The 24,798-nt window shown below is 39.9% G+C and overlaps 2 protein-coding genes across 9 annotated transcripts; one reads left to right on the plus strand and one right to left on the minus strand.

The window, feature by feature from the left end:
• The first annotated feature begins 1,789 nt into the window (after positions 1-1,789).
• On the plus strand, positions 1,790-7,236 carry LOC130134790 (glycosyltransferase-like At2g41451). The gene is made up of 11 exons (XM_056302482.1): positions 1,790-2,237; positions 3,709-3,858; positions 3,990-4,042; positions 4,499-4,607; positions 4,713-4,847; positions 4,941-4,985; positions 5,335-5,522; positions 5,758-5,899; positions 6,093-6,139; positions 6,714-6,801; positions 6,917-7,236. Exons 1-11 carry the CDS (start codon positions 1,926-1,928, stop codon positions 7,208-7,210), a joined length of 1,563 nt encoding a protein of 520 aa, XP_056158457.1. The 5' UTR covers positions 1,790-1,925; the 3' UTR covers positions 7,211-7,236.
• Positions 7,237-7,992: 756 nt separating this feature from the next.
• LOC130134408 (folylpolyglutamate synthase-like) lies at positions 7,993-21,105 on the minus strand. 8 transcript variants are annotated; one of them, XM_056321632.1, is made up of 18 exons: positions 20,986-21,100; positions 20,768-20,880; positions 20,047-20,209; positions 18,792-19,003; positions 18,318-18,383; positions 17,818-17,927; positions 16,946-17,006; positions 16,363-16,446; positions 15,351-15,407; positions 15,107-15,167; positions 14,911-14,957; positions 14,679-14,756; positions 11,988-12,146; positions 11,297-11,647; positions 11,055-11,133; positions 9,321-9,479; positions 8,644-8,837; positions 7,993-8,323 (listed from the first exon to the last, which is right to left on the minus strand). In XM_056321632.1, exons 1-18 carry the CDS (start codon positions 21,074-21,076, stop codon positions 8,264-8,266), a joined length of 2,145 nt encoding a protein of 714 aa, XP_056177607.1. In that variant the 5' UTR covers positions 21,077-21,100; the 3' UTR covers positions 7,993-8,263. The 8 variants fall into 8 exon arrangements, with proteins under 8 accessions (XP_056177607.1, XP_056177604.1, XP_056177606.1 ...); XM_056321629.1 differs by having other exon boundaries at positions 20,768-21,105; XM_056321631.1 differs by having other exon boundaries at positions 11,297-11,641; positions 20,768-21,100.
• Between the last annotated feature and the right edge of the window lie 3,693 nt (positions 21,106-24,798).

Genomic DNA, 24,798 nt, shown 5'->3' on the forward strand with positions numbered 1-24,798 from the left:
ATCCGAGGAATAAGATCACCAACCAACGGAAGAAAAAGGAAAGAAAATTATAGTGCAAATCCCCAACCACATCCCATTTAGTCCCCTGAGGAGTTTTCTTCTTGTTGTTGTCGAATCCGAACAGGTTGCGCCTGAGGACGTATCGGGAAGCGACCGGGATCAACCTCACCATGGCGAAGAACCCCGCGAGGCCGAGGCCGAGGCCGGCGTCGATGAGGATCGACCTCTCAAGCTCCCGATCGATGTCGAAGTGGCGCGCGATCAGGTAGAGGTACGGGAGGTGGCTTTGCGGAAGCGTCCGAGGGAACGGAAGCTCTCCCGCGAGCTGCCATGGCGGAATCTTGCGAGTCGCCCAGCGAAGAGAAGAGAAGGAAAAAGACAAGAGTCTTTGGTTCTTGTGCGACTCTTCTCCTCAACCTCGCTTTGGAGCCACGTCGGATTCACACGCGTCATGGTTCCTAATCATGTTCCGCCACGTGTCTCGACATGTGATCTGGTCACATTCTGCCACGTGTGTGTGCACTTTTTGTTGACGGAAAATTGAAACCGATGATATCCATGTTGAATATTTAAAGTACATCGAGATTTTATCTGTCTTTTTTGCCAAACATAATACATAATTCTTCACAACTGCATTTGATATTTTACAAACTCGTTTCGATGGCATTGTGGAAATAATTTTAACTCGTGATTACGGGCAAAAATCACTATTCGATACATGATTCTCCATCCTGTCTTAATTTAGTAAGTTTATCATCTGAAAAATTCTTGGACATACTTCCAATAACACATACCAATTTGCACATGTAATTATTTGCGCACGCGTGGCGTTGCGAATTTAAAGGAATAACACTAGAAAAAGGTACTTCAAAAGATGTTTTATCTAAATATGTACTAAAAGTTTGTTTAGGACAAATGCAGATGGAGGAAGAACAATAGAAAGGTGTAACAAAAATGCGTTAATTCCACTTGTTAGATATATTCAGTATTTTGGTAAAACTAATATCATCTGTCCATTCGGAGATGGGTGAGTATCTCGATTTCATGCAACCATGCGAAATAGATGCTCACGGGCAGATTCAACTTTCTCAAATCAGCGCTTAACAAGTGGACCACGAATGTTTATATTTACGACACGATTTTAGCTAATGTGATCAGACCTTCTTCATATTGGATTTGGAAATGGAAACTACGCGCGGAACTGACCCTTCGTCAGTTGCTCGCACAAGAATATATGATGGGAATCAACTTGTGTGCCCCTAAAGATGCAGCCCTCTTAAAAGACTAGAACTGTAATCCGAGCTTATTTCTAGCAAATTCAGGATTATCATAGATATCGTCCTATCTCTCTATTTCTACAATTTATGAATGCTCCAATAGATAAATAAAAAATATTTTTAAAACTTTAAAATGGACTATTATCATCATGGATGAATAAAATCTTTACTAAAGCAATTAATGCAGCCGATATTAATTGCAATTTTTATTTTTGTGGAATCGAAGCCAATTCCGACATTCCGTTCATGTCCATGTTTGGCTTCTTAATATGTAAATTCTCGAAATCGTATTATTTAGATCACTTTTTTCTTCTTAGTTTTTTTTTTCTCGTTCCATTTTTTTTGTTTTTTTTTTTTGGAAAATTCATTTTGTCCCCCGAGAAAAGAAGGAAGAGGAAAAGACGAAAAGCAAAACTGAGAAAGGGGAAAAAAGAAAGAAAAAACACACCGCCAAGGACAAAAAACGAAAACGGCTCCGAGCGAGACGTTCCCTTTCCTTTTCCGCCTTTTCCTTCCTTCCTTCCTTCCTGCCTGCACTTTCAATGTCGTTCTCTACATAACGCTTGGCGAGAGAGAGAGAGAGAGAGAGAGAGAGTTGATACAGTCGATGCGCCACCGGTCGTCCGTCTCTCTCGCCGACCTCCTCCAATGGCGGGTCAACCGCCGGCCGCCTCGCGCATCCTCCTCCTCCTCCTCACCGCCCTCCCGTTGACCCTCGCCTGCTTCGCCTTCCTCCTCCAGTGGCGCGGCGGCCTCGACGATCCCGCCACCCGCTGGTCACCCGATCGCCTCGAGTTCCCCGGCATGGGCGGCGACGGCGCCGGCGGCGGGGATTCCAATGTGCCGTCCCGCTCCGGCTCCGGCTCCGATTGCGTCGACGTCCTCGGCCGGAGCCGGACGGCGTCGTTCCCGTACTACCGCGATTGGAAGTTCGATCTCGGATCGGATCTCCGGCCTCAGGTGAGTTCGGTTCTCCGGCGGTTGCGGGGGCGCGCGTTTCCTGATTGAGCGCGCCGTGGTTTTGCTATCGGAGTTCGAAAGCTAGGAGAGACGTGTCGCGCGTGTCTGCGTGAGCGAATGGGTTGATAATCGCGTGTGGACTCTTACTGACATGTGCTTGTGCAATGTGCGAAAAGTGTTGTGACTCACGGCTTGTGAGACACGATTTTCGTGAGACGGAGTTGGATTTTGAGTGAGCTGCTCGAGATGCTATTTGGAATTTCCTTTTTGTTTCGATGTCCAGTTCGTGCGTACTCGGCCGTGTTTGATGTGTGGGCTATTGAATTCAGCTCTCGCTTTTGCATGACCTGATCACAATTAAGAGGCGGTAGCATCTCGATTTTGTTGAATTATTTGGCAATAGGTAGATTAATCACAGCGGGAGAGATGACAAATGTGCACTCTCCAATGGCAGTACCGCCAGAGATGTATGGCATATCTAGGATGACGTAATCGACTCCCGTGTCTATAAATTGAGTCTGTCTCCATCATACCAGGCAAGGATCAGGAGTTAAGGAACTTACTCCATAAGGAATGCAAACTTGTGGTCATGTGATTTGCTGATTATGAAAATAGACCAACCAGTATGGTGTGGGTTTCATTAGGTAGAAGAAAATGTACCGGTATTATGTATGGACATTGTGTAGTGTGTACGAATGGGAGGACAAGTTATCAGACTGGTCAGAGTCTATCAGTTAGATCATTCACTCTGGTGGTAAATTTTTTAAGTTATACTCTATATAAATCGATACAATATATATATATATATATATATATATATATATATATATATATATATATATATATATATATATATAGATAGACTAGTCATTCACAAAGCCTTGAGAAAAGCTGGCATTTTTTTTGCATGAGTTGCATACTATGTCTTGGCATTTCAAGATGACCTTGCACTTTGTGGTAATAGAATAGGGCTATTCGTTTAACAGAGGAAATGCCTTTTCATCTATACTGCAGAGTTGTAGAACCCTGTTGTGTCATCTCATATAACATGAGTACCCAAGCTCTGTCATCTATTCTTTATCCGATATGTTGATTTTTTTATCCTGCCCAACAATGAATTTACGGGAAGATTATCTCAACTGGCAGTTTCACATAAATAAAATCCTATCCTTTTCACACTGCCAGTGGAATGATATTAGCTCATTTGAATTTAGTGAGGGTCATTTCTACTATATTCTCTTAAAATGAGTTTTGCTTCTAGAAATGGCAAGTTTTGAGGCTGATAATTTATTTCATTCCTTTTCTCTGCCTCCCTTCCTCTTCCCACCAATAAAGAAAAGAACTCTCATCTAATTATTCGTGAGATTTCATAAGGTAGAGTAGTTGTTTTGTTTGCTCATAACAGCCTTTTGTTCTATTTCCTGCTAAAGCGATGTACAGGTGACTTAATATGTCTATTGTGTTTTTTCAGCTATGCATTACGACAAGCACTTCTGCTGGCCTAGAACAGACACTACCATGGATATTTTATCATAAGGTTATTGGAGTATCAACTTTTTTCCTTTTCGTGGAAGGAAAGGCCGCCTCACCTGACGTGTCTAAAGTTTTGGAATCCATTCCAGTGAGTTGAAATTATATGTTTTCTCTGAATTATATAGACAGGGGCCCACATGTTCTGCAATGATTTCTCTTGTTTCCCATTAAATTTTGATCCTTGATTTTTTCATAGTTTGCTGAGGATTTCATTTTCAGGGGGTCAAGGTCATATACAGGACGAGAGAATTAGAGGAACAGCAAGCAAAAAGGTTTGTATAATCCGTATCTTAGGAAAGTCATCTATTTATAATAATGTTCTGATGCTTTCTTATTTGAACATTTGACAATACTTCAATCGATTTTGGATATGATATGATGCGGAGATTCTTGACAAAAGTAATTGGGTGTAGAAGTACAATCAACATCTGCAATCATTGATATTCCATGCAAATCTACTGCAACAATGATTGAGCCATTTCCTACGCCGAATTCTTTTCCTTTTTGGGCTAAGTGTCATTTCCTGCTTAAATAGGGTCATCTGAGTGAATTTTGACAAACATGCCAACTTTTTGACCGCGCTAGCTCTCCACAATGTGATCAGTTGAAAAGAACAAGGAAAACTGAAGTTGTCCTATATGTCTGACCAGCAACCATTTTTGCATCTTGCTCGACTCTTCCGATTTTGATGAATTTATTTTGATTTTCGTATATTATGTCATGTTCAGCCGTATCTGGAATGAGACTTGGTTGGCAAGCTTCTTTTACAAGCCATGCAACTATGAGCTATTTGTGAAGCAATCCCTAAATATGGAAATGGCTATTGTCATGGCAAGGGTATGCAAAGTATTTGGTTAATTTTATCGTCCAAAATGTCTTTTTAAATCGTTTAGAAAACATTTGAATCTTTCTTAGCAAGTTAACATCTTCTTTCGATTTTAGGATGCAGGGATGGATTGGATCATCCATCTTGACACTGACGAGCTCATATATCCAGCAGGAGCTCGTGAGTACTCAGTGAGACAGCTGCTGGCTGATGTGCCTGGAAATGTTGATATGGTCATTTTTCCAAATTATGTGAGTGAAACATTTTTAGTATGTGGAAACTGGATGCCCTGTCTACCCTGTAATATCCTAATTATCCACTAATGTGCAATCATCTTATATCAGGAAAGCAGTGTGGAGAGAGATGATGTTAAAGAGCCCTTTAGTGAGGTAAGGTTTTTGATCATTTTGTCATCTATCTTTCAGCTGATTTTAGTAGTAATGAATATAACTTAAGTGGCTGGAAAGATCAAAAGTTTTCAATGTCAGCATAATTCGGAGGACAATCATTTTGACAAAATTAAAAGGCATGATTTACTTTGGAGCCTTCCGATGGATTTGTCAACTTGGTTAAATATAAAGCAGTTCACAGTGCATTGGATAATTTAGAGGCATATATTCTACTCTAGATCATCATCAAACGTCTATGTTGAGTTTTTGGCCCTGTTCCCTATATCAGTCTATGTCTTCACCAATTACTCTTTATTTCAACATTTATCTAATTGTTAATCTCTTACAGGTGTCAATGTTTAAAAAGAACTATGACCATCTAACAAAGGATGTATACTTTGGCAATTACAAAGATGCAACTCGTGGTAATCCAAATTACTTTCTGACTTATGGAAATGGGAAGGCTGCGGCTCGTATTCATGATCATCTTCGTCCCAATGGTGCTCACAGATGGCACAACTACATGAAAACCCCAAAGTATGGCTGTGGTTGTATCCTTGTTTGCTTCACTTTTTGGTTGATGATATAGAGATGCCATGTGTACATGAGTGTGTAGTCAGGTGTTCTAAATTTTTCACCTTTGCTTGTGGAGTGTTTATGGGGTCTCATCTCATGCAATGCGTGCATTGTTGGCCATGTCTTTTGTTTGAAGTTGATGTCATCTCATCTCATACTGCTGACGCGCATATTATTGGGTGCAATCTGTTTGTAGTGAGATTAAATTGGAAGAGGCTGCTGTTCTGCATTACACATATCCAAAATTTTCGGATTTGACATCAAGACGTGATCGGTGTGGCTGCAAGCCTACTAAGGAGGATGTGAAAAGATGCTTCATGTTGGAGTTTGACCGAGCAGTAAGTTCCTACAGTATATTTTCCCTTCCCACTGGGGCTTTCATTGCTGGCTCCTAGCAACCGGACCAAATTTTTCGGAAATATTAAGAATTTAATTTCCATTTGACTGGCAACTAAAATCATAATTGACTATGGCAATATTTGTTTACGCATTGTGAATATGTATATCTTCAACACTTAACTATATTTGCAGGCTTTCATTATTGCATCAACTGCGACGGAGGAGGAAATGCTTCGCTGGTAAATGCACTTCGTCATCACTATTTCTTCCAGGACTTATTATCTTGTACCATGGTCAGAATTCCAGGTCTCTCTGATTGGGACAAGGAAAGGAAATTCCCACTCCTCAACTGGGTGGTGCTTTTGGTTTCATTTGCATTAGGAATGAAAATTTGTGGTAAAGGAGTTGATTTGACCTAAGTTTAAACAATTTACTCTTTCTCAAATCGTTGGATAAATTATGGCTATTAACATTTACTTAAGTACTTCGTGTGGAGTAAGATCATTCATGAGAATAACATTGCTGTGCATTTGGAGCTAGACTATAATCATGCATTAGAATTCTATCGCTATCCATTTGGACTTAGACTATCATATCTCTTTGCCAGCTCTTACATATTGGAACTCCCTTAACTGAGAGTAGAGACAGAGTCATCTTTCCCCATAGGGTCTTGCATGTATGACAGGATTTTGAGAATAGTTCTTTGTGTAATCATTTACATTTCCCTGGATCAATTCTCAGAAGTAATTTTCGTCATCATGGAGATGAACTTGAATTCTTGCGTGCATTTCTTCCTTCTTTTTTTCCCTACAGGTATCGAGAACGAGTTGTATGGACAGACAGGACTGTGAATATTAAACTTCTCAGGAAAGGCATTTTGACTCGCATTAATACTCCTATGGTAAGTTCTAATTAACATGCCTCTTTAAATTATACGGTAAGCAGGTTTATGATAGTGAGATACTTTTATAAGATTGAACAAAATCACTTTTAGCGTTTCCTTTCCAACTTTACAGGTTATCGTGCAAGGATTGAGGGAATCTGGTGTTTTCAGCTCTGTAATAGCATCAGCACAGACGATTCTCTCAAAGGACAAGCTTGTGTCCATTGAGAACAGCAACTCTTCTACGAAACTTGAATCTGGAGAGGTTTCCTCAAGAAAGATAGGTACCAACAGGGAGTCTCAAGCAATGCCAAGAAGAGTATTGGAAAGTACTGAGAGCGATATTCACCCTTCAGCAGTTCCACCATTATCTCCTCCTGGTGCGGGTGACTCTCTCTTGTTGTCTGATGCATTCAGGATACAGTGACTGTTGCCTCCTTATAACCGGTCTTATTTGAAGTAAAGCACGAGATTTACACATCTCTGCCAAAGTGGAATGTGCTGGATGAGAGAGATTTGAGTAGATCTAGCCGGCATTGGACGTTCAGTTCCAGTTTTTGGGTTCTTCCCGATCACTACCCAAGTGTTGATGTACATTTCGGGATTTCGAGCATATAGCATTGACTTTGGAGGAATTCTTCTTTTTTCCACTACATCGGGCTGATCTTTTCTAGATTTGCCCCGTCTTTTTTTCTTCTGGTCATCTTGGGTCCTTTCCCAGGAATGCCATTCTTCTTATATGTTTATTCATGAACTCTTTGACATTTTTTTTTTCCTTTTGTAGGGGGTGGACGGGGAGGATTTACTTTTCACCCCCATTTACTCTATACAAATAGTCCCATTAGGAAGATTTTATATCACATTTCTACTCGTGTTCAAAAGAGTTCACATACCATGGCAAGTTGTTGTATCCGCAGTCCTCTTTGCTGCTGACCTGTCATGGATGTTTATTCCTATGTTCTAGAATTTTTCTCTACGGACGGGTTAATTTATCGAAGAGCTATTGCATCCTGAGGTCATTCTTTCTCTAATTGTGATCGGGAACTGCTGAGATTTTTAACTATATGTTTCAGTGTGATGACTCGTCGAGATTGAAAGACCAAACGGAGGCCCCGTCAAACCGTGCAGAGCTACGTTACTATCCCAGAAGTAGGTACACACTAACTCAGTTGCAGGAAACTCGAATCATCAATTTTGCTCCACGCACTCTATAGTTAATTCCAATAATGAATGTATGTCAATAATAATGTTACAACGAGATAGTTTTACACCATCGAGAATAAAAGACGGCAAATGCCCCCAATACTACCCGGGGGATAAAAAGGAAAAGATCAAATACAAAAGGAAAAGAGGGGGGCAAAGAGGGCATTATTCGGTTAAATGAAAATCAAATCACGGCCTCAAGCAATTGTGGGGGAAAGGGACGAGTAAATTGCATGGTATGTGAAGTTCTAAACAAGAATGCCTTTCCTTATCTGCATCACCTCCTCAATAGCTTGAGCACATCCCCTACCAGATGCAGCGAACCGGTGACAAGTACCTGTATATCCACCAATTAGATAGATAACATTTCCAATGGTCTGATACAAGAGCATGTAAACCACACTATTTTTCACTGAAAGGTAGATATTGTGTATTGCTAAGCACCAACGGCAAAATGAAAGGAAAAAAAATCTCCCTCGGTCTGAATGACGAAAGACTGACCAGATCAAGTGAAAAGACCATATATGCTCTCAAATTCAGAACCTCTTTCGCACTAACAGTAGAAACGCATGTATCTTCCATTTGGTCCCACGAATGGTTTGGCAAGACTCTTCTAGTAGCAACCTATGAACATCATGTTAATGACAGAAGGGTTACCTGAAGGCGTAAAGAAGGGTTTTCCTTAACACAGTCCCTCAGCCACTTTATTGTCAATGGCAAGGAAGGCATCACCTCACTGGAGGCGAAATTCTGATCTGCCGGACTGCCGTGGGAAACGTCTTCATAAAGAAAGTCATGAGGGGGCAAGGAGTCTACACTGTCCGTCCTGGAACTCTTTTCAAGGGAAACATCTGCTCATGTATAAAGAAAATGTTACAAGCTTGAGCAAAACTTGACATTTTCCCATACATGATCAGTAAACTTTATTGTGGTGGCAGCATTTTCAATCGAGTGGCAACTAGCAACATCAACCTTAAACCAGTAGAGGCGGTATCATTTGATTGATTCGATAACAACTATGAACTACCAGATTGCTAATTAATTTATTTGATGTGACAACGCAATGCAAACCCACCTTAATCTCGTAGACCAGTTACAGCTTGCTGTGAACTACAACTAACATTAGCAGAAGCATGTGGAAGAATGAAGCTAATACCAGAATTAGCAATAGCAACAAACTGTAAGGGAAAGAGTTGACATGATATACTTGTTTGATGCCACTTCTGAAAATATAGTGCTGGGGCTAACAAGGATCCCATTCATGGTACTCTACAGGCTGCAGTTCATTTACACTATTTTTTGTAAGTTTAGTTTTTTTCTGTGAGCAGACAAACCTTTCCCGTGTATAATCTTCTCCCAAATCCTTTGGAGGTTATACTGCCACGACAAGTCCCTAGTAGTAAGGATATCTGATGTAATAACTGAAGCACCAGAAGTGACTTTATTATATGATGACATGCTAGGGACAAACAACGCCTTTGAGAAATGGGTCCCTGCACAAGATTAGAACAAAACTCTTAAACAGTCATTTGCAAGCCTCACAAAATGACATATAGTGTGACTAATCTACCAGTAATGTTCAAATCTGAACAACCAACATTGCATCCACGGAAGCAGCAGCAACAGAAACTTGCATCACCTCACTTATGATAAGTGCTTAAGATTATTTCCAGGATAAAGCTGATGCACTAAATTCTACATAAAAATAACATACCCCTTTTCTATTTAACAATTATTATACAAGGGTGTTACTGATGGGTAAGAAGAACACAGCTAACTGGCAAAATATGCTTTGATAAAAGAATGAGGTGAAGTCATTTTGAAGACCCTGATAGCCATCAGACATGAGAAGCATACAACACAAAAGAGAACTGACGCATCAATGCACACATGATAACATTGATATAGGAGGTGTTTGGTTGGGCACTGTGAAGGAGCTTTCAGCCTCCAAAGCCCTTTGGGGGAAATATGGAGCGTTTGGCAAATTATTTTTGGGACTCTTTGGCCAAATGTTGGCCTTCTCAAGGCTGAAAGCTCAAGGCACCCTAGGGGGTGCCTTGAGCTTTCAGCATTCTCGGAATGCTAATACCCAATTAATGAAAATATGTTAGTTGCCTTTTTTGCCCTTAAAATTTGTCTAAAAACCCACTTTTGCCCCTCGTGTGTACTGTTCATCTTCTTCTTCGTGAGGTGGCCGGCGAGGGAGGCCGGCGAGGCGGCCGGCGCCGGATCGGGCCGGCAAGAGGCCGGCGGCCGTCGCCCGAGGCCGGGCGACCCTCGGCGAGGGTGGCGGGACCAAGCGGCACTTTGGGTCGCGCGACCTCGAGCGGCCGGCGCTGGGTCGCGCGACCTCAGGGCGGCCGGCGCTGAGGTATGCGACCTCAGCGGCCGGCGCTGGGTCGCGCGACCTCGGGCGGCCGGCGCTGGGTCGCGCGACCTCGAGGCGGCCGGCGCTGGGTCGCAGCGACCTCGGGCGGCCGGCGCTGGGTCGCAGCGACCTCGGGCGGCCCGGCGCTGGGTCGCGCGACCTCGGCCGGCCGCGCGCTGGGTCGCGCGACCCGGGCGGCGGCGCCTGAGGTCGCGCAACCTCGAGCGGCCGATCCATCGCTCGAGGCGGGCGACGGTCGCTAGCCCAGATCTGGCCCGCCGGCGGTCGCCCGACCTCAGGCGACGGCGGCCGGCGCCAGATCTGGCTCGCCGGCGGCCGGCCAGCGCTGGCTCCGGCGAAGGGTAAATTAGGTTTTTTATTCCCAAAGTCCATTTGCAAAAAAAATTCACCAAACACTATATATTTTGGCCAAAGTAGCTTTACAAAATATTTTTACCAAACACCATTTGCATTTCCCCAATGGGCTTTCACCCAAAGGTATTTGCATTCCCCCAAGTAGCATTTTCAAAGTTGAAACAAACAGGCCCATAGCAGGGAATGAGAATGACAACCATCAAGAGAAAACTATCAATTAGCAAATCAAATGCCTTCATGCACTAAATTATACAGGCTTCGTCAGGATGCGAAAAGAAACAGCTTGCATCATGAAGATTGCATATATCTTTGGAAGTGGAGATACCTGATGAAGCGCATATATTCACAAGTCTTGGGAGCAGAATTTGAGGGTCTCTAACATCCATGCAATTAAATAATAGAATCTACCAAATACAAAACAAGCAAAGTATCAAAAACCATAAATCAAGCAAAACTGAACTTCTTAAATGAGAAAAAAAAATGTGTCTTGTCTTTGCCAAAAGATACCTCATAGAAGCAATTCAAAATAATTACATCTCAAAAGAAACTCAATCTAAGTAACTTTACCTGCTTTGACGTCTTATTAGATGACTTCAGGCAATCCTTTTCATAATGGAGGCAACCATTTCCCCACAATGATTTCATACTGTGAACATCGACAGAAGTAGATGGTGGTGACGACAATGATGATAATTTTTGGTTTGCTTTAGTGGCACCAGAGAACCATCCGGCACAAGCCTCCATGCTCTCAGGACTATGAGCTCCATCTAAGTAGAAAGTCAACTCTCCCGAATTTTCTGAAGTATCTGCTGAGCCATTATCGTGGACAATCTGCGCCCTTCCAGAAAGGCGTGCTGTTGAAAGACCTCTAACGAATGCAGGAGGCAGTTCTAATCCAGCGGCCTCCTCATCCTGTTTCTCACACCAGCAGATTGAGATGTCAGAATTAAGTGGTCGCCAAATTCAGATAACCATGATATACTGATAACACAAAATTAATCAGATAGGAGCACCATTCCCTTAAGAGAAAATAAATAATGGATATGCACTGACATTAGAGTACTTTGCTGCTCAATCATAAATTAAGATTGAGAAGTACAATGCCATTATGCATAAGGTTTGTCATCCAAGTATACTCTCATCACTTCAACCCAAATTGTCGAACCATTTATACACAAAATAGGAGCTTAAGTCTGCAGGTTTGTCCATTTAAGTTCTGTTTAAAATTCAAGAGAGGACCATGAGAATACAATGCAACCTTTCTGAGTAGTTTTTCCCAGTTTCCGGTTCTCTGAAGCCAGCATTTGCAGAGTGAAACAGCAAGCCCAGCGTTAACAAACTGGTGATCACCAGACAGGCCAAGTGTTTCTCTGCCCCACCTTTGAATATCAAGTGGTACAGCTACTTGCAATGGAACCTATAAGAAAAGGCTTGCAGGCTTCAGATACAACCAGCAGAAGTTCAAGGTTTCCGTGTGTTGACAGTAACTACATCACCTTCAATAAGTCACAACCACTAATGGCAATAATGTGCTTATAAATGAGACAAGAAACCATATGTATAATAGCCATCTGAAATATTTCAGTCTCTCCTGAGTCCTTATAACTGTGAAGTATTCAAGGATGACATAAAGAGAAGACATGCTCTGTACATATCAAATGCAGTGAGCTAGATTTGCACTCATTGAATCTTATAATCCCACAAAGGGCCAAACAGCCGATAAGAGAAGTACTGCTTGATATTGAGATTTAGAATGTCATAAGATCTCCAACTTCCATACATAATATTTACAAATTTAACAGCCCATTAATTTGTTATAGATGCATCAACAAATAAAAACAGAAAGATCCCCTACCCCATCAGTATTCAAAATAGCCGCACAAGAACCAAACAGCTTTAAGGTTATCTTATCCATCCAAAGTCAATAGGTCTAATCTGGTATATTCCTTCAGGATTTAATTCAGGTTCAAGATTTCCGCTCGTAAATTGCATGCACTACTGCATGGGCCCAATCTGGGTTTCATATTACAACTTTTGTTGCCCTTCTTTCTCTACTGATCGCCTCACAAAATTTTTCTTTCAAATCAAGAAGATTTATACCTAAGGACAAACAGATGATTTATTCTCTGAGGTGAGTAACGATGAATGCAGAGGATAATTAATATAAATACAAAGCAACGGCCAGGAAACTGTTCATCTATTAAAGGATATTATCTGACTCAGTGCCATGTAAAAGAATTTTAAGAGAGGGAAGGGTAAGATGCTCTCTCGCTTGATTCTGGTTTTAGAGTACTCCTAACCCCAATAACAAGCCATGCCTACTTCTAAAAGTTTACGCGATCATAAATAATGTCTATCTGCGGAAGTATATCCAAACTACTCGCACATTCAATAAGATGGAGAATAACAGCATAAGTGCCAAAACTTGTATACAGCGCACATTTTAGTATCAAAAGTTTCAGTTGAATCACTGAAGTGCCAAACTTTTTGAAAAACGATTACTTAAGTGTCAACTCCGGTGAGTTTGGCCAGAAATCCGACGTGTCATTTTTTTATTAATTTCTGAAGCCGATGTGACCCGCCGAAGGTTTAGTCAGCATGTACAGTCAGCATGTCCACTTCAAAACAACGTAGTTTAGCTTATTCACCCTATTTCGGTTTAATTTTATTTTTTTTCTTTTTTCCTTTCCTTTCTTTTTTTTCCTTTTCTTTCTTTTTTCCTTTCTTTTCTTTTTTTCCTTTTCTTATCTTCTTCTCTTTGTTTCGCCGGTGGCTTGCCCGGCTACCGGCAAAGCCTGGGAAGGGCTAGGCGAGGGTCGCCCTCGCCCGATCTGGTGAAGGCCACCCTCACCGGCCCAGATCTGAGTGAGGTTGGCGTCAACAGCTGCCGATGAGGGATGACCTTGCCAGATCTGGGCAAGGCCAGTCTTGCCTCAGCAAGGCGACCCTCGCCATGGGCGAAGCCACCCTCGAAAGCCACAAGCGAGGGCCGGCCTCGCCTGGGCGACAGGTCCCGCGGTTCTTGGTCGCGAGACCAACCTGATGACGCTTCCCCCATTGCCGCCGCCGCCGACCAAGGTCATTTCCTCCGCTTCAGCCGCGAGAGCACGCCGGAGTCATCGGATTGGTCTCGCGACCGAGAATAACGAGACCCATTGCCCAGGCTAGGCCGGCCCTCGCCTGTGGCTTTCGAGGGCGGCCTCGCCCAGGGCAAGGGTCGCCTCGCCGAGGCGAGGCCTCGCCCGGATACAGCGGCGGCCTCGCTGTTGCCGGTGAGGGTGGCCCTCGCCCGTCGGGCAAGGGCGACCCTCGCCCAGCCCTTCCCGGGCTTAGCCAGTGGCCGGCCGGCCACCGGCGAAACAAAAAGAAGATCAGAAAAGGAAAAAAAAGAAAATAAAGGAAAAAAGAAAGAAAAGGAAAAAAGAAAAAATCAGAAAAAATATTTAAAAAAATTAAAATATACACATGGAAATGCCACATAGACTGATTTTTTTTTTAAAAAAACCCAACTTAGATTAAAATTTTAATTATAAAAGTCACGTATTAATTTGGCCGGAATTTCTCGCCGTTGGCACTTAAGTGATCATTTTTTCTCCGATTTGGCATGTAAGTGATCCGGCGAAAACTTTTGGCACTAAAGTGAGCGCCGTACACAAGTTTTGGCACTTCTAGTATTCTTCTCCCTTCGATAAGAACTCTCAACTCAAATGTTGGAAAATGCCATGATTACCATTTCAACTCCATCTGCTTCACAACAAAAATCAATCGTCCCATTTAATTAACAAGTAGGTAGGTTTATAATCGATAACTTAAGATTGGCAACAAAACGTAGCAAGTGCTACTAAACTTTAGGAAAAAGCAAAGGTAGTTTAACTACCACTTGAGAAATGACCTGATCAATGTTGACATAAATGATCAGTCTATCAGAATTAAGAGGCAAAACAATTACCTTTAGTTCACCAGCTGTCTCCTCAAGAGCATCCATTGCCTCAGATGGTTGGGGAACGGTGAATGCTGGAATTTGAGGCTTCAGGAGCAAGGAAGTCACAAAATTCAAAATAGATACTCAAATTTCAAACTACATATGTTGATTTGATGATAAAGGAAATGCTGCAATAATTAATCTTTGTTAAATGACAATGCTATGCTGAATTTGAGTCCGCTATGCAAGAGCCTTACACCTTGAAAATCCCAGCCTTATGAGAAGCAATCTGCCCTAGGGTGTTCCCTGCATAGCACAAGACAGGTTAAGCTTGATTTGATGACCCTCCTATTGAACATGATTGACATAGGCACATAAAAAACCAATTAAGCAGTGATACTGATGGTAGGGGCTTATGAATTAAAACAAATTCAAGTTGTCAAGATTAGACACACCCAAAGCTTCCATGTGATCCATCCCAAGGGAAGCAATGCCACAAACAACAGGCTCTTTTATCTGCACAATAGCACCAAAAATAGTGACCATTGGCTGCCTTATCAGTTTCACATTTAAGTTTGTCCAAGGTAGAGGAGACGGAGATATTGGTATAAGGTTTCTTGGGGGCATTCTTTCTGTAATTAAATAAAAGGAAACATACATGAACAGACAATAGCTCAAAATTAGCTGAGGTGAATATACCACATTCGTTGAGTCCTTTTTCCCTCCAAGACCCACCTCAATTATTGCCACATCAACCTATTGAAAAAACAATTCTGTCACGTGGTACTTACAAAAATCCTTGGCAAAAACTGATTAACCAAGAGATACATTGACATTTAAATTCACCCACAGATAACCAAAAGAGGATAATGTGCTGGAACATGTTAAACTGCGCCAACTATTAAACTTCACAGAAAGACTGCCTAAGTATCAAAAAACCAATGACTGTATTTCTATAGCAAAGGAAAAGGTGGTAACTAACTTCCCCTACTTATAATCTCGGAAGAGCTACATAATTGCAGAACATGGAAAGGTTAGGAAATGTCAAAAACCAAAATCCTCCTTCAAATGTAAAATTTTGAATATATTTTCATCTAGAATTTGTGTACTTTTCTCCATTAAATACAAGGTCATGAACTCTCGGATTGTCAGTTTGACGAAAACCACATCCTGGCAAAGAAGCTATAGAAAAATGAAAGCAACTCTTCCAAACTGGTCTTAATAGATGGAGTAACAGATAACGCTGCCTCTGGCATAAACAAACTGCCTAGCAGGATCTTTATGATTGGAACAACATATAACTAAAGGAAAAGTATGTAGGCTCTTTGGAAAGTGTTTCCCATTTAAGATTCGGAAGCATTGAGCCAAATTCATGTGTTAGCTCAGGCTGCCTCAGAACCTTTTATCTGCTTTCCTATCAATCTCTAGAAAGTCTTGTTAAACTTAGATACAAAACCCAAATAAGCCTTTATCATGTCAAATTGCAATATGAACCAGGAAAACATTACTTCAGCACACCAATCAATCAACTCTAACATAAGTGCCAACATTATTCCGAGACCTATCTTCTGCCATCATCCTGTCGGCAGGCCAAGACAGACCCTAATGAAATGAAGTAAAGAGATCAAAGCAACTCTTGCTGCAACCGATTCAAACAAAGAGGCGTCATTAGTTATGAAAATTTGGGAGCAAGAAACAAATCACGACAAACCTGTTCAGATAAGAACATTTTAAAAGCCAGTATCGTGAGAAATTGGAATAACGGTGGCATTGGCAGATCTTCTGAAACATTTTCCTGTAAATCCAAATGTCTGAATTAAAAGTACAGTCTATGTAAATCACCTACCCAAATAAAGTATCAGATTACTCGAGCACATTCATAAATCATTGAGATGATAATTTAAGCACAAAGCCACGAATTCAAGAGCAAGTGCTGTCAGTCAAATTCAAAAATCACTTTTCCACATTTCATGTCTTCATCTATTTTCTTATAGTAAAAGTAACTGAACCTTCGATTTTAAAGAGAAACCGATATTTGAGAAGCTTCCAGAAAAGAAGATGCAGCTTTTGAGAAGAATGAGGTAATCGATGCTTTAACGTATTCCAATGTATTAATTTGGCTGTCAAAGCCGAAAAAGGCAGAGACTTAATCAAGGAATGTGGTTGTTTATGCCACAAACAGGAAGCTCCCAGTTCCTCATCCAAAATATAAAACCCATCGTGATCATTACTTGTGCCATTCAAGAGCCAAAGTTGGTATAACTAAACAATTTCAGAAAGGGACAATATATTACCTTCAGTTGACTCCAGCAATCCCAAAAATATAGCAGGAACTTCTCCTCAGACACATCCAACCTAAACAAAGTTCATTCAAACAGAAACAATAGATGTTGAACTTGCATTTAAATTCATTTCCTTAAATAACTTCACTCATAAACTGGAATGAACAATCTGATCCTAGAAATTACAATTTGAGTTCACTATTATAATCGGTGCAATCATATTTAAGTACAATTCAGACTCAGTTTCTGCTCTTAAATGAAAGCCCGTCGGACGTCGATCTACACTTTGGCAAATAGACTGATGATTAGAAGAATTATCAGCATGGGGCATATGTCAACAGTCACCATCCACGTACAAAGCTCTCATATGGCAGAATCATTAGCTACCTCGTGTGTGAGTTGCAGAAAAGTCCATGGGGTTCAATAATGACAATAAGTTATTGTCACTCATAAATTCGCTTTACCCCATAAAGTCCAAATTCATCTCCTCCCTGGTTATAAAAATTAATAGATGAAAGGCCGTGTGACATTAGCCTTTGGCCAAGTAGCTATCTTGAAAATTCTTGAATTTCAAGGGGGGGGAGCGTATTCGTATCACATTTAATCAGTCAATTGACTCAGAAACAAAATTAATTTATCTATTTCTTGATAGCTGGGGTAAACTACAAAAATGAGTTGTCATCATAGTGCCGGCATACTGACTGCAAATGGATATCTCATTTCCACCATTTTTAAAGTAAAGAAAATATGGAGCCATCAGCTATTCAACATCAAACTTCACCCATAATGATTCATCATGTTAATAACACACCATACGACACCAGAGAAAAAGGTTTACTAATCTATAGGCTATAATGAAATCACAAGTCAAAGAATGTACTGACCCATCCAACCGGAACCTTTCCCTCACATCAATTAGGTGAGGAGATGTGAACAGTCCAGTCCTAAATCCACACTCGCGCAAAATAGCCTCACAGAAAGCACATGTCGAACCCTGCAATAAAAATCAGAAAATGGATGTAGGAAGACAGGAAACACCGTCAAGAATGCGAAATTTGTTGTCACTGTTATTCTGAAGAAACTTTTACATTATATTACGATAATATGAAAAGTAGACCATAGAGACCTGTCACTCAGTATTAGACAAAGAGTCATTCATCTGCAGCTACGCCATCTAGGATATTTCGATTTGTAATTTCTACTTTTTCACTGACTAAGATATAATGCAGAGGCAACTGTTGATTTCTACTGAAGATATCGACTATAACTTCCGTTTAAAACACCTGTAATAGGAGATAAGAGGATCTTTACAGGTTGAATTAACATCGGTCGAGGTAGGCAATGAGCTCAATAGAGACGGTAAAACAGAAGAATTTAACATTACCTTCCCTTTAGTTCCAGCAACATGTATTATTTTAAGCCCAGCAATCTTTTCCTCCAACCCAAGTATCTACGAAGATAGCCAGGCAAATGATTTAGTAGACAAAGCCCATGCTTTCATTATGTTGACTATTAAAGTCCAGACGAGCTTAAGAAAAGCTCATACTGCATATAAGGGGCAAGAAGAATAGCAAGAGCATGCATGCTTAGAAAAGACATGCTACATAAATAACATGCAAAGGCAATGGATGATTAGAAAAAAATAGTTCTTACTGCATTATGGCATTGCTTGACTTGGTCAAAAGTTGATGCGGTAGTATGTGAAAAGACTTTCACTTGTAAATGCCAGACCTCAAAATGCATGGAGTTGATAGAAAGAGATGTTTCTACTCTATTTAATCATGACTGCTAAGTTCCAATGTAAAACCATGAAGTCACTCCATAATGCATTCATATCTGAATGACCATGGGATTATACCCTGAGATAGATTGACATCCTTTCCAGTTTCCCAAACTTCCCAGCAACAGGTGTTCGGTCTCCACGATTCTGACGAGTTATGAGTGAGGAAAGTGCTTCCATTGCAGCTTCATAAGAAGATGAAAGAGGCAGGTCTTGACAATTGCCCTTAAAAGTTAGCTCATTCTCCATTTTCTCTACTACTTGCAGTGACATTTTCGTGTATCTAGATCCTGAAGCAATAAGGTGAAATACGGTACCAGAGTCAGTCAAAGATTGATTTTCTAAATGCTTGCTAATACTTCCCATTTATTAATATGACCACATACTTTGAGTAGTCTCCACAAATAAAGCTCTTTCACATTATGAAGACACCTATCCTATATAATTCTATCAAATTGACGAAAGCAGGAAAGAAAAGAAATAGATGAAAGCGGAATATAATCTTCAATCAAATTCTATAGGTGCCACCATGACACCTGAGTGGACACATAGCAGGAAGCAACTCGAGAATGAGGCAGGACTACAAGGTCTGAAGAGAGAGAGAGAGAGAGAGAGAGCGAAATGAACTAGCCAGAAACAAGATGCATTTCCAAGAATTCTCATCCAAAAAAAAGCAATGAAATCAATCAAAGCAGTACTTGGACAAATTACAGTCACGTGCTTGCAGGAGCATGCCCAAATCACACAGATGGAGAATCCCTAATCAGGTTACCTGACATGAAAGACCTCACAGAAATTTTATGAGTGCTGAAATACTATTGGAGGCGTTGCAGGGAAGCCACGACACTTTGGGTTGGCCAGCGACCGTTTGGTTCCTCTGTACCTACTATTCAACATCTCTCTCCTTTCCAACTGCCCCATTTGATCATTTCAGAGATGCGATCCCCCCATCTTAAAAGTATTACGAGTTAATTCAGAAAACTTTCACCATTCAGATTGCTAGAAACTGTCAGTATAATATAATACCCAAAATGCTTGCAAACCCAATATCAAAGCAATACAGAGACGAGCAGGGTACAAGACAACGCTAAAGTTGCAGTCCAACAGTATGATCTCCATCACCAGTCTTCCCTCAACCCCTTCTACCTATCCCCAGAAAAGAAAGCAAACACAAACCAACTTCTGCTAGAGGTTGCTGGAATTCTACGACTCTGAATTCCTTACTCAACTAGAAGTACTTGGAAAACACAGCTTTAATACTTATTTCCTTGTCATTATAAACTTCATGTATCTAGTTAGGACAATCAAGGACTTGCTTCAAAGTAGAGCTTACTTGGTACTTTGAGATTCTGAGAGAGACCAGATGCCGGAAAGTCAGACACGCGCCATGTCGCTTTTCCTGATAATGGATGGCTCTCCCTACGGAAGTGTGAAGAACCAAGTATTCCACACTTCAGGTAAACCTCTGTATGCACGAGCATTAGAGAATGCCAACCCTGCCAAAGGAAATTAATAAGAAGAATTAATTATATAAACTATGGAGGCAGTTTGGATATGAACGAGCTAAATTTGACTTTCAGAACATAAAGGAGATACATGGATATGGAAAAACTAACCACACCAATCTCGAAGACTGCATCGTTTATCAAATTCCAAGATCCAACAACCAACACAGGCGCAGAAAAAAATCCTCCTTTCAAAATTAATCTTAACCCACTCAACCACACAGAGCATCAAGCATGGCTCTCATCGCAACAAAAGTCAAAACCTTTTTCCTTCCTCTCCTCCTCTACTTCTTCTACACGCCAATCCCGACACAACCCTTCATCAACCCCAATCCACCAAACTTCCAAACCCCCCAAAAAAGCAAACACCCATGACTTGTTTAATGAAACAGCAGCACATAGAAGGACACCCAGAACACATTCCCATCGAGACGCGTGTCCGCCGTCAACCTCTCCAGTCAAAACAGTACATAAAAAAAAAAAGAGAAAGAAGGGTGAGAGAGAGAGAGAGGAGGAGGAGGACGGGGGGGGAGCATTGGATTGACTCACTCGTGAAGCATTATCTCGGAAGCTTGGTTTCCAAACTCCGGAGCGCCACCTGTTGATATGGGCCTTGTCCCCTCCTCCTTCTGCTCCTGCTGCTCCAAGCTTCGTGGCTCGAACTGCCTCCCCATATATATACGGCCGACGATGATGTGAGAAGCCGACGGGATTCGCGCGGACGCGGGTTAATTGGTTCGAGTACAATTCACGCGACCAGGGCTGACCTCTAGGGTTATCGGGAGGAGGACCCCACCCCATCTCGCTTTGTTTAGCACCAAACGTCGTTGTCTCCTCCTCCTCCTCCTCCTCCTCCATGAAATCCCTCCAATGGAATTGGCCGTCGTCCCGTGTTTTACTGTTTTTCCTGGCCGTTGAACATAATGAATTCTCCTGGCTGGTGCTTGTTTCTCCCGGTCAAATTCACCGAAGCTTCTTTCTTTTCTTTTCTTTTCTTTTTTTTTCCCCCTCTTTCCGCATTTTCCATAATCGTTCGGCGGTGGTAACTGGGGCATGAAATGTGCGTTTCTTTCGCGAAGAACTCAAATTTTAGAAAATATTCTTTCGAAAAATAATTAGTCGCGCCGTTTAAAAAAATCAGTCAGTAGAAAATTTTTTCATCGTAACGAGAATTTATAACTAACTGCTGTTTTCGTGTGGGTGATGAAATTTTTTTTTTCGTTCAATGATTTTTGTAAGCGATGCAAATAATTATTTTTCATTTTGAATTTTTCGCGAAATAAATGCAACCTAAGGTAGCCGAATAATAACTATTACGTTAGGAGCGAGTTCCGAGGCAGAAATAGATTTTTACATTTACTGGTTCCTAGATGAGTTTACGAGAAAAAACCTGTTTGATAATGACAAAAATTTCTATTTCTAGAACTGACTAAACCCGTTTGATAACAAAGACAAAATTTCTATTTCCCGAAATAAAACCCGTTTGATAAACAATGAGAAAATTCTATTTCCGGGAACAAAATCCATTTTTTTAGAAATGGAATAAAAAATCCAAAAAATTCATAAAAATCTTTAAAAAAATTCAAAAAATCCCAAAAAATGGAAAAATTCCAGAAAAAATCATCAAAATGTAGAGAAAATAAAAAAAATTTAGATTTCAGGAAAATAGGAAATTTGTTGAATTTTTCAAAAAAAATCAAGAAATCAAAAATTTCAAAACTTCATGAATTGCTTAGAATACTGTGGCCACCCACTTTTAGTGAAATTAAAATTTTTTAGGTGCTTAAAAAAATCAAAATTTTCAAAACTTCACAGAATAGTTTAGAATACATGTGGCCACCCACTTTGAGTGAAATTTAAATTTTTTAAGGTGCCCAAAAAAATTCAAAAACTCAAAAATTTCAAAAATTTACAGAATGGCTTAGAATACGTGTGTGGCCACCACTTTGAGTGAAATTTTAATTTTGGAGGTGAAAAAAAAAGCAAAAAATCAAAAATTTCAAAACTTCATAGAATGACTTAGAATACATGTGGCCATCCACTTTGAGTGAAATTTAAATTTTTTTAGGTGAAAAAAAACATAAAAAATCAAAAATTTCAAAACTTCACAGAATGACTTACAATACCTCTAGCTACCTACTTTGAGTAAAATTTAATTTTTTTTAGGTGCCCAAATGGTATTTTTTATTTTTTTTATTTTTTTTGGTTCCTAAAGAAAATTAAATTTCACTCAAAGTGGATGGCCACATGTATTCTAAGCCATTCTGTGAAGTTTTGAAAATTTTTCTTTTTTGCTTATTTTTTTTTTACACCTAAAAAAAATTAAATTTCACTCAAAGTGGGTGGCCACAGGTATTCTAAGTAATTATGTGAAGTTTTTTATTTTTTTATTTTTTTTGGCACCTAAAAAAATTTAAATTTCGCTTAAAGTGGATGGCCACAGGTATTCTAAGCCATTTTGTGAAGTTTTGAAATTTTTTTTTATTTTTTTCGGCACCTAAAAAAATAAAATTTCGCTCAAAGTGGGTGGCGCGGGTATTTTAAGCCATTACGTAAAGTTTTGAAATTTTTACTTTTTTTTTTTTTTATTTTTTTGGCATATAAAAAATTTAAATTTCACTCAAAGTGGGTGGCGCGGGTATTTTAAAGCTATTCCGTGAAGTTTTGAAATTTTTTTTTTTAATTTTTTTCGGCACCTAAAAAATTTAAATTTACTCGGTGGATGGCCACAAGTATTCTAAGCCGATTTCGTGAAGTTTTGAAATTTTTGATTTTTGCTTTTTTTATTTTTTGGCACCTAAAAAAATAAAATTTCGCTCAAATTGGGTGTACAGGTATTCTAAGATATTCGTGAAGTTTTTAAATTTTAGAATTTTTTATTTTTTTTTGGCAACTAAAAAAATTAAATTTTGCTCAAAGTGGGTGGCCATAGGTTTTCTAAACCATTTTGTGAAATTTTGAAATTTTTTATTTTTATTTATTTATTTTTATTTTTTTCGGTACCTAAAAAAATTTAAATTTCACTGAAAGTGGGTAGTCACAGATTCTAAACCATTCTGTTAAGTTTTGAAATTTTTGATTTTTTACTTTTTTTTCTCACCTCAAAGATCGTGACTTCCATATGAATATGTGTGTTGAAGAAAATGAATTCCTCAGAAATGGTTCTCACTTTTGTTCCAGAAATGAAAAATCAACTTTTTTTTGGTTCTCATTTCTGGTTTCAGAATTAGTTTTGGAAGCAAACTTGTCCCGGAAATAGAAAAATGAAATTGCGTTACCAAACGGGTTTCTGGTCCAAAACTGATTTTGGGAACAAAAAATCAGTTCTGGACAGAACCAGAATGGTTTTCATGCAGCACCTAAAATTCCTTATATTTCGCAAAAATCAAATCTTTTAAAAATATTCTTTTTTTAAAAATGATCACTTATATCTCTTACAAAAATGAGTAAACGAAAAATATTTTCGTGAGACATAAATTTTGTCCATAATGAAGATGTTTTTTCATTAATTAATTATCATTTTTAAGAAATCACTCGTTTTTCGCGAAACAAATTGAGCCTTAAGATTAAACTTCATTTTCTCCTATCATTAGTAAAGAGCCTATATTTTAAATCCTCTGGTGTGGCTATTTATCCTTACTAATAACAATTTGACGATATTTATCCTTACTAACAACAATTTGCCGATTACATATCATCGCACAACCATTTTTTTTATGGAGTAATTGCCCTTTCAACACTCCAGTGTACTTTGGTTCTCCGTTGATGGAGTCGAAGAAACGAGGCGCAGAGAACTCGTAGGTCTCATCGATCATCGTCATTGTCGGTGTCGTCACCGCAGCACCCCTCGGATCATCCGCCACCGCCATCTGGAATTGATGGAATTCGTCCGATTATTGAAAGTGAAATTTCGCAGTAATTGGAGATCCGGGCTCATTTCAGTTGGCCTAACATTAGAGCAGAGTCTAGTCTGGGGCGAATTGAATGGTGCCGGACCACTCTGGTCGGAGACATCGGAACTCGGTGTTGTTTCAAGTCTTCCGGACGAGCCATGGAATTCCTGTGACCCGTTCGAAATTCGGTGAGTTTACTTGATTTCTTACAAAATCCAAATGGCTAATACCACGAAAAAATTTAGAGGTTAGCGGTTTCCAGGTTCTCTTTTTTTCTTTTTTAGTTAAACAAAACGAAAATAAACGCAACAATGCTGAACGAGCTTGTCATTTACCCAAAGAGAATATAAAAGACTAGTTTTCCTGGCTTTACGATTCAAATAAATACAATTAAAGTGATAAATTATTGGGTGAATCGATATGCAACCGAATTCACAAGGGACTGGCATTTCGATTAAGACAATATCCAGGACCACAATCAAAATGGAAGGAAAGAAAGATGAGGTTTTGGTCTTCAAACATTCATAAAATTTTGTTCCGAATTCTGACCACCTGGGATCAAAAGAAACAATAATCATAGTTAATAACTTAATAAATAGTTTTAAATTTAAAATTGTTTGCAAGTGCAACTACAACTTTTTCTTTTCTCCTCCCACCACCCATTATCACCACGGTTATAATTATGCA

The sequence above is a fragment of the Syzygium oleosum genome, unplaced genomic scaffold (genome assembly GCF_021117445.2).
Source record: "Syzygium oleosum isolate NSW1041296 unplaced genomic scaffold, Sole_v2.1 Sole_v2.23, whole genome shotgun sequence".
Classification (NCBI taxonomy): domain Eukaryota; kingdom Viridiplantae; phylum Streptophyta; class Magnoliopsida; order Myrtales; family Myrtaceae; genus Syzygium; species Syzygium oleosum.